Source organism: Macrobrachium rosenbergii, chromosome 28 (genome assembly GCF_040412425.1).
Source record: "Macrobrachium rosenbergii isolate ZJJX-2024 chromosome 28, ASM4041242v1, whole genome shotgun sequence".
In the NCBI taxonomy this organism is placed as follows: Eukaryota; Metazoa; Arthropoda; class Malacostraca; order Decapoda; family Palaemonidae; genus Macrobrachium; species Macrobrachium rosenbergii.
Genome location: NC_089768.1, coordinates 10817077 through 10827500, shown reverse-complemented (window position 1 = coordinate 10827500; position 10424 = coordinate 10817077). Strand labels below are relative to the sequence as shown.

General features: G+C 36.9%; 2 protein-coding genes across 3 annotated transcripts in view; one reads left to right on the top strand and one right to left on the bottom strand.

Annotated features, from left to right (window-relative positions):
• The window catches only part of LOC136854023 (uncharacterized), a 40799-nt gene extending 33878 nt beyond the window's left edge, over positions 1–6921 (top strand). The window contains exons 2-5 of the mRNA XM_067130015.1: positions 1470–1576; positions 3601–3675; positions 4981–5113; positions 5977–6921. Of these exons, the coding sequence (XP_066986116.1) occupies positions 1476–1576; positions 3601–3675; positions 4981–5113; positions 5977–6060 (393 nt within the window). The 5' untranslated portion in view covers positions 1470–1475 and the 3' untranslated portion in view covers positions 6061–6921. The remainder of the gene's footprint in view (positions 1–1469; positions 1577–3600; positions 3676–4980; positions 5114–5976) is intronic.
• LOC136854030 (mitochondrial potassium channel ATP-binding subunit) overlaps positions 1–10424 on the bottom strand; it is a 90141-nt gene that overhangs the window by 75742 nt on the left and 3975 nt on the right. The gene's annotated exons all lie outside the window — the stretch shown is intronic.

The window sequence follows — 10424 nt, the reverse complement described above, 5'->3', positions numbered from 1 at the left end:
GAAAAATCAGAAAAAAATTTTAAGTGAAAAACATCATTCTCCTCCAGGAATTATATCCCTGAGACCCAGAAAATTGTTGCCAAGATGAAAAGTTGGTTACCAACAATGAAAATTCAGTTTGGGTTAATATCCACTTACATCAAGGATAAAGGTGTAGATCTACAAAATCAATTGCTGTTTCACTCTGCACTTGAGCGATTGATTAAGATTATGAATTACGAGCTAATTGGCGTCCGCTTGCGCGCTGGAACCATGGCCTTCCTGGAACCCGGCGGCAAATTCCTGAGATGTATGCTAGTATGCACCAGTCCCAGTTTTTGTGTCATGCTCCCAGCTCAGGTTAGGTTAGGTTGGATTGGAATAAGTTAAGTTCCTACCTAACCTCAAAATTTGGGTGTGGGAAACACAATGAGATTATTTTCAAGAAAATTCCATGGTTAGTCTTTAAGATATGGCGTCCCGCTTTTTTCAGGGAAGGGTCCCGGTACTCGGCTACATCTCGGGGAGAACGCGTCCCGGTACTTGGTTACAGCTAGGGAAAATGCACCCCGCCCCTATGATGTGACGTCAGTTTTAGCAACCATAATCAACCAGTCAATTCCGCCTCTATAAGCACAAGGGAAGAAACATGACATCAGTGACTGGGAGAAGTAGAGTTTTCTTAGAGGAGTTGCCATTCTAGTGATACTGAATAATTTCAAACTTCAAGGTTTCATCTCGCCACCGAGTCGAGTAGAAAAGTCTTTTGAAAGAAAATGGCTTTTACTTTTGTTTGAGAATAGACGTGAATGGTAACTGTATGCTTTAAGATAAATTTTGTATGTCTGTGGCGGTAAGCGAAAACGAAATCTTTACAAAGGAATGAAAACTACCTAACTGTAACTTTTACCACGACGAAGACTACATTACTCACGTCTTGCTCCCTGTTAAAGCACTCCCGTACCTATTATTTTTTATTTGATTTTTTCATCATTTATTTCCATTACGAATAAGACTAATTTTGCAACGATAATTTTTTTATGCTTAATGGTGCTGCATACATTAATTTTCTATGTTTAAATATATGCGTTGTGGGGCCTGAAAGAAAATTAATGCTCAGACAGTAAATATCACCAAAGATATGTATAGTAATCCGTCTGGAGAAGTCCTGATTGATGCCTTATTCATGAGCATCACCTTGAGGAGCGACAATTATTATTCCTTGGCCTTTGATCTTGACGGCTCACTCTCATGAAAGCTCTCGTTATGTAAACAGATGTAAACGGAATTAACAGGACTAAACAGATGCTGATTTCTCTCTTCGCATCGATAATGGAGTGTTGGGTCTCACGAAATGCCAGGTGGATGCCGTAATGATTAAAAAGTGGAAGTTTGAAATAACTTATGAACTAACATTCACGAGTCTAACGGTGTTAATTTCTGCTATACGTCTTTTTTTTTAATGTAGTTTTTTTGTTTTTCACTTCCAGAGCAAAATGGCGTCCAGCACCTGCCGATTCCATCTGTGCCCAGCTGCGCTACTGCTCCTGGTAGCCATGTCATGTCTCGCAGCCCACGCCCAAGCAGTCGACTGCAGGTAATATAAAGAAACAGGCATTACTAAAGGTTCTTTGCAACGTTCCTTCGGTCCCTAGCTGCAACCCCTTTCATTCCTTTTACTGTACCTCCATTCATATTATCTTTCTTCCATCTTGCTGGGCCTATCCACCCTCTCCTAACAATTATTTCATAGTGCAACTGCGAGGTTTTTCTCCTGTTACACCTTTCAAACCTACCTACTCTCAATTTCATTTCCAGCGTTGAATGACCTCATAGGTCCCAGTGCTTTGCCTTTGGCCTAAACTCTGTATTCCATTCCATTCCAATATAATGAAACATTCCCATCAAAAATGCTTTCCAGTCCATATTCCTTCGGCCGTGTGGTATGATCGTCAAACCATGTAACATCAGGAACAGCTTGTGTCAATAGTTTAATTTGATGTCATTTCAACGAATTATCAAGTAACTGTTGACAACTGTTTCTGTTCGTGGAAAGTGTTCATAGTGGTTCTTAAAAAAAAATAAAATATTCACCTGAGCCATATATTTTTAGAAGCGATGACATTGTAACGTTATAGTAGCTAAATATAAATAAATTCTGAATCGAATCAATCGCTATGGATAGCATTTGGCTTGCTTACTTTGAAAGTTAAAAAAAAAAAAAAAACTGCTATTACAAAGTGCTTCGTGGAGTTATGTACACGAGTATTGCTTTCTAAAAATAGAGGTAGGTGAAAATACTTATAAAAACGTTAATCTCAGTATCTCTATCATAATTTTATAGGGCAAAACAATCGTAGGAAATACACTGGTAAGGGTAATTTCTTAAATAATATAAGGAAACTATCATAAGCAACTTAAACTTTCACCGCTTTTATTATTATATCATATTCCAAGCCATATTTTTGCAGCAATTAAAGTCAAAACTAGACTTGCCATATATGGGTCAGGATGAAACGACCTTGAAGGAAGTTTAGCGTTTTAAGGCAGGGTGTGTATGTGTTGGGGGGATGATAGAGGAGGGTCCCGGGGGGGGGGGGAGTGGCGGGGAATGGGGCCCTCCTCCTCCCCATATTGCCTCCCATGATTAAAAGTAATAACGCAGTCAGTCAACAAAAAATTCCTCTTTTCCCCGGGAGGTCTATTGTATGCTGGCGGGCATAGGCATAATCCCTTATCTCCTAGTGAGAGAAAAGTGAACAAACGCTGAAGGAGGGAGGTTTCCGAAGGGAAGTGGTAAAGGTGAGCGACGAACAAGGACTAAAAGGAGAAGGAGGGCGTCCGTTCTGTTTGGCCGAGGGATGAGCGGAGAGAGTCTTCTAAAACTCTCTGATTGGTTGTTCTGTGATAAATGATGTTCGTGGTTACAGGATTATTCGTCTGCGTTATGGTTTTAAAGGAAGCTTGAAACTATGAAATAAGAACAATTATAAAAAATAAGACTAGGAATGTATAATACTGTATATATATATATATATATATATATATATATATATATATATATATATATATATATATATATATATATATATATATATATATATATATATATATATATATATATATACACAGTATATATGCGCGTTGTGTGTTTGTGTATATACTTATCATCTCTTCACAAGTCCATTATCTCGCAAGCTATCATCCATAGAACAGAATGCCTGTAAGCGATGAAGAGAAAAGGAGAACCAAGAAATTATATAATATAACCATACTAAACTATAGGATAAAAGAACAAGTACGTAGTTAAACAATTAACTGGCCAGTGAAACGGTAAAAACGCCTACTAAGTATAGGAGCACTGACGACATTACGCAAAGCAAATAGCGCGAAGTAGCTCCATAGGCCTAGACTTACAGAAGCCACAGCAAAAGCATCCAACTGGAATAACGATGACGTCGGCCGGAAAGAATACCCTTTAATATACAGCAAAGGTTATCAATAATGACAGGGAAAAATATAGATATAGCGATAATGATTGTGATAAACACGAAGCTTGTGAGAATGGTTAGGCATGCAACGATGTAAACGATACCTGAAATTTTACTTTCTTTTTTCCAGGAAGTTTGTCTTCGCACCAGTTTGCCGAGGAATCATTGCTAAGCGTACGATCTCTGAAACACGATCTTCGCTAAGGTTAGCACGTTAGCACGACGACATTTTTTGATCCGTCATTCCCCTCTCTACCTTGCATGCAAGATTAAATTTTTTTAAGTGACTAAACCATCTAAAAACATTCTTTTCATCCTTACAACTCCTCTGGTACCCTGATACCTTGATATCACATCTAAGTATTTCCACATTTTCACTGTTTCAGTTCCTCTCACTCCTCATTATACTATGAAACAATTCATCTCAACAGCTTCAACTTTCTCTCTTTCATTCACATGCAACATCCAACTTTTCTTCTCTACCACACGACATCAACTCCCCCCACACTGCCTTGTTACTAGTTCTGTCATAAGCTCTTTACAAGGTCTGTGTATACCACTTATGGCATTTCCCCTTCACTTTTATACTTCTTACATATCTGTTTCATAACAAACGCTTCATCAACGCACCCTCTTCCTTGTTGAAACACACACCGGTCTTCCCCTGCCAATAGTTCTGTCATTTCTCTTATTTGCTCAATCAAAATCCTATTATACACTTTCCCGGGTATTCCAAGTAGTGTTACAGTTTATAATTCTTATTTTCGTTCATGACACACACACACACACACACACACACATATATATATATATATATATATATATATATATATACATGTACATATATAATATATATACATGTACATATATAATATATATAGTATTTAAATATATATACTATATATATATATATATATATATATATATATATATATATACACATGTTTATATACAGTATACATATTCCTTGGATTATTTGCTCGTTTCATTTTTATGTATACAGTGCATTAACTCTTTTGGGAAAACCTTCTATTTTGACATAATTTAAGAAGGTTGACCATACTCCAATTTAAAAAGCTTACGAAAATTACCCTTTCACCTTTCTCGTGTTATTATTATCAGTGTTATTATTAATTTTTCCTGACTGACAACAAAAGGAGCCCAGATCTGGTTAAAAGATTCATAATTATGATCCTCACCTCTTGACAATTCCAGCTACATTTATTTTTGTGATTAGGGCTTATAATTTACGACGAGGTTAACGGACATAGACACTTACACTCCATCTTTATATTATAGATTCTTATTCTTAACGTAAATGCCTCCGTAGACATTGCCTGTACCAGCCATTGTTGGCATTGCCAATAAGAAGAAATACATGAAATATTAAAAGGTGTTCCAGTCATTAGTTACCCTTAACAGAAATATTCCAGCAATGTCATAATATACAGCAGCAGTGTTTCACCTGCAAAATACTCGAACTAACTGAGGCTGCTTGGGTTACCCACAGGCCGGAACCCAGTCCCAGACAGTGGGGGGGACCTCAGTACGCGCCAGCGACGGAAGACGAGGACGACGGACTACTTCTGGCTCAGTCATACGAAGATCCTGCCAGTTTGGATCCTCGCTCAAGAAAGGATATGGTACGTCCCACTACCTTTTAAAAACCAAAACTTCATTCTTTTAACCCGTCTTCGATTAAATATCTTGGTCATTTGAATCTGAAATGTTGTGAGGTGTCACATTTATGTCGATGTAGTTTAGAACTGGCAAGCATTCGACGATAAAGGTGAGTTTAAGTAAACAACTATGCGAACAGTGGCACCTTGGAAAGCAAAGGATAATGCCTGGATTGTATGCTGAATCTCTGAGCCTTCTCTCTCGCCCTGTCTTACTCCTGAGATCCCATAGAATGCGCCGAAATCCCCGGGTGCATCAAGCTGCAGGACGTAAAGCCTTGTTGGCCTTAATGACTAACAAAACCAGCTGGCTCAAAGCAGAGGAAGATTACTTTCATAAGACTTCTTATTCTTATCGCGTTTACTTCTCACGGTGGGTTCAGATTTTGCGATGATTTTTACAGGGGACTTTCTAACAGATGCTATAGTAGCTCCCCGGTAAAATTTATGGCATAAGACAACTAAATCGATTAGTGAATATTTTCAAAATAAAAACGAGTAAAATCTCTTAAATAACTTTGATAGGATGTGCCAAAGATAAACATAGACATCACAAAATTATTTCAAAGATGACGTAAGACGGATACTAAAGATGCTTATATAAAAACTTTTCTATTATTAGATTGGATGTAAAACTTCTTGTGCTTACCTGAAAATGCTTAGGAATCATGTAGGTTTAGGAGTGTACAAATATGACGAATAAGAACGCTAATTCAACCCAGCAGACAAATCTCTTATAGATTTACTTGTCTTCATTTTTGACCGAGGAATTAGCCGCCTCTTTACTTAACAGTAAATATAACACATTTTCTGTCTCCTATTTTCAGGTTTTAGTGAGAGCTGGAGGAGACATTGTGCCGGCTTATGTGTATGGAATCTTCGAGCGAGGCTTGCAGGAAGAGAGAAAATAACTCTATCGTTATGAGAATGTAAAAAAAAAAAAGAGACAAATACACCTAAAAATATAATAAGCAGAAAATAAAATCAAGTGGAAATTGTGACTAATAAAATTTAAGTAAAATACAAAAACGCTAGTTTGATGTTACTTTACATTCAGGTATGGCTTGTCCATCTTTTAAGAGAGGTTTTGTAGGTGAATATTCAGAAAATGAATACAGACTAATATCGAGGAGATACGATCTCACAGGCAGACACAGTTCATTTCCATACTGTTGTCCATCAGTGACTATGGGCTAAATTCGGAGAATTGATAGACAAATGTGCGCGCGCGTGTGACAAACAAGACACTCTGGCGAGAAATGTATCTATTATCAAGCGGTGGCTGTTTCTTCCTGAGCTGATACATAATATATCAGAACTTAATACATGGCATATCAGAACTTGTTCTCAACAGCAAAAAGAGGGTATTTCTTTCCGGTTCAGCGTGGGTTGTTACAAATGAGCGCAACCGCGAATTTAACAGTCTTCCACCAAAGAAATTAGTAGCCAAATTAAAATCAATCAACTCTGCAATGTTTCACTAGTCTGTTTTCCGAGGAAATATTGAGAGAGTGGAACGTAATAATTATTTTGTTGTTTATGAGGAAATATGAATATGCAAATTCTGGTTTCTGCTTGTGAATTTTTTTTTTTTGACAGCTCTTACAATTATACGTTATATATGTTTACAGATAATTACTAAGAAATGAAAGTTTATAGAACATATCAAATACGATTTTGTTTTATTTTAGCAATGTTAGATGTGACACTGAAAACGAACTGGGAGATTTTACAGCGGGTTGTAAGCAGGTAAAAATAAGTTGGATCACTGCCATGGAATTTTGCAGAGACCTCTTGTAAAGAAATATAACATGTCTCCATAAGTCAACGTGGACAAATGAGAAGCGAATTTTATTTAGAAAGCTAAGCCATTTTTTAATTCTTTCAGTCAGGAGCCACATTAACACTCCAGTACTACAAAAAAAAAAAAAAAAAAATTAAAACATTCCTTTGTCCCTTCAGCAGCAACTTTTACATGGAAATTTTGATCTTTCTTACCTCGATCCCAGTTCCCAAAGCTAGGCACTATTATACCTCCAAAGGTAAAATTCCTAATCGATTTGCAAGTGATTTTACTTTTATAAGTAAAATGAGATATAAGATTTTTCTAACCGCATTCCAGACCCATCTGCGCTTGACATTAAAGAATTAAATATTTTATATAAATTTTTACACACATAAACCTTCCATCTGATTTTGCATAGTGGAGCAGGACCCAACTAGTATATAATATTATTATTTACTGGTGAAATGACTCAATGTTTTACTACCTAGTCCATTAAGATAACCTGGAATGATCACTTTTCAAATAATACCTCAATCACAATGTTTTAACGTCCTTGCGAATGGCATCAAGCGAAGAATATGTTTTCGTTATCAAAATCTTGATGGAACAAACATACGATTACCATCATTCAGTGTGCTATAAACAAAAATTGAGAATCAACTAAAAATGTAAATATTACCAATAGCCGTTTAATTTACAAATAATTAATAATTTTCCCCTTAAATTATCGAACTTATCAAAAGGAGCACACATCGGTTTACTAAGGTGGCCTTAAAGGGTAAGAACCTAATTCATTTTAGATTTCCGAGATCCCTGTGCAGCTTCGCCTTCGCGCAATTGGTACGATGGGTCTCCCCCATTCATGCGACAATTATTCTCAATGACATAGAAACAGAAACCTTCTTTTCTTATTCTTTGGAAGCTTGAATTTCAAGTCAGTGGGTCCCTGTGGTGGGCTTGTCCTACATGAATAAGGTTCATCTCCTGATTAATCTTCTGATAGCCAAATATGAACGCAGTTTAGTCACCGACAAGGAAACCTACTTTTTATAATAATCAAAGTGCTTTGCCAAGTAATAAGCTGTGCGACTTTTTTTTTTTCGTTCAAGAAACACTTTCCTTTACATTTCCGATCTTATCACCAGTACAAAATCATCAAGTTCGGCTTGCGGTGACTCATTTCGGCTTCATCATCCAAGAACAAGACTCTGAGAACTAAAAAAATCTCTTTGGAACTGTTCAGAATACTAGAACTGCTCAGGGAGTAAATGGCCACCACTTTGTAGATCAGTTTTCCGTACTGGAATGTCCTGTATTTTCTTCAAATTCCAGGAATCATTTATCTTGGATTTATTCGTTATCTATGGATCTATCTTCATCGCATTTCAAAATGTTAATGACATTTACGTTTTGTCTTCATTATACTTTTTTTTGTTGGTAGATTAAGTGAGTTAGTTGACAGAAGCTGCGTCAATGAACGTTATACATGTATAATATACATACATACATATATATATATATATATATATATATATATATATATATATATATATATATATACTGTATATATATATATATATATATATATATATATATATATATATATATATATATATATATACTGTATATGTGTCATTATTTAATACTGCGTGCGTGTTGCTAAACACTGATCCTGCTTGTTGTACAATAGATATGCGTGTAAACAAACGTAACGCTATAGCTGCCATCCTGCCAGAATGTGGAAACAAGATGAACCATAGGTCTACCGAGGCTGGACATACGGTGGTTCATCTGTTTTCATCGTGACACCCTGTCGATCCCTCTATCAACCTCTACCTCATCTTATAACGAAACTTCATTTAGCTTGCGATTTACTCACGAGAAAATGAACATGCGATGAATGCCATTCATCGGAGCGAATCATTTAGGAAAAGTCAAAATCTCACTTGATCTGAGCACTCTTGGGCTCAGTGTGAATGAACTGTGGTCTGCCTCGGCTGGAATAAATTACAAAATTACTTTGGATGAATTTAACCACCCATGAACTTTGATTTTTTTGAATAAAATAAAGCCATATCCAATGAATTTTTATTCTCTCCATTTCTAATATCAGGAATATATATACATATATGTATGTATGTATATATATATATATATATATATATATATATATATATATATATATATATATATAAATTTCTGACTCGCATCAGGATAAAAAAAAAAAGTTAAGTATACTTTAGTTTAACCAGACCACTGAGCTGATTAACAGCTCTCCTACGGCTGGCCCGGAGGATTAGATTTATTTTACGTGGCTAAGAACCAATTGGTTACCTAGCAACGGGACCTACAGCTTATTGTGGAATCCGAACCACATTATGACGCGAAATGAATTTCTACCACCAGAAATAAATTCCTCTAAGTCTTCATTGGCCGGTCGGGGAATCGAACGTTGGACCAGCAGCGTGCCAGCTGAGAACTATACCCACCCCTCAACGAGGAACTATATATATATATATATATATATATATATATATATATATATATATATATATATATATATATATATATATATATAGTGTGTGTGTCTCATTCACCCGATCATACTGCTATAAAGTTTTCATACCTTGTCTGTTACACGAAGCATTCAAATGTCTTTCCAATGAAGTACCACGCACTCGTCTAAATGTTTATCTCACATTAAGTATTACCAAACTGGCCGGGCTGCATCTTTCGCACTCTCTCAGTGACACCACTTTGTGACATCATGACTCCATGATTTGGTTATGAAATTTTCTTGCTTAGTTTGATATACTGAAGGCCTTACTTTCTATCCAATTATAGCTCACATGGCCCTTTTTGACCAATGGTTCTTTTGCACTTAAGGTGCCCTTCCACTGGGCCGGTTGAAACGACTACAGCCGCCCGGCTAAAGTCGACGGCTATAACCGGATGGGCTATAGCCGTCGATACAGATTCCATTACAACGACTGTGGCCGGTGTAGGAGTCAGTTTCAATAATGGCACATGCAAGTGAGGACGTACTTCTTCAATACCTCTTGGCGGAAGAGGAAGAAGAAGAAGAATGTTGTTTAGTGATGCAAGCAGAGTTAGAAAGTTCATCTCCACATGAACTTTTCACATCTCGAAAAGAACAAGGATGTCAAAGGATATTGATTGAAAGACACCTTTTAAAGGACGAATATATATTTAGAAAATTCTTCCGAGTAAATATAGCTCAATTTAATTACATCCATCACAAATCGAAACTGGAAAAACAACACTACTGAGTTAAGAAACGCAGAAAAATCGTACCGACCTGCCGGCTGGACTGCTCGGAGAGGAGTGCTGCCCAGCCGGCTCGAGTCGGGAGGTGGGCAGCCTGGCCGACAGACCAGCTGTAGACGGGTCATTGGAAAGGGGTACATAATAATAGCACTGTAGGAGTCTGTTTCTACAGCCGGCCGGCTGTAGCCGGGCGGCTGTAGT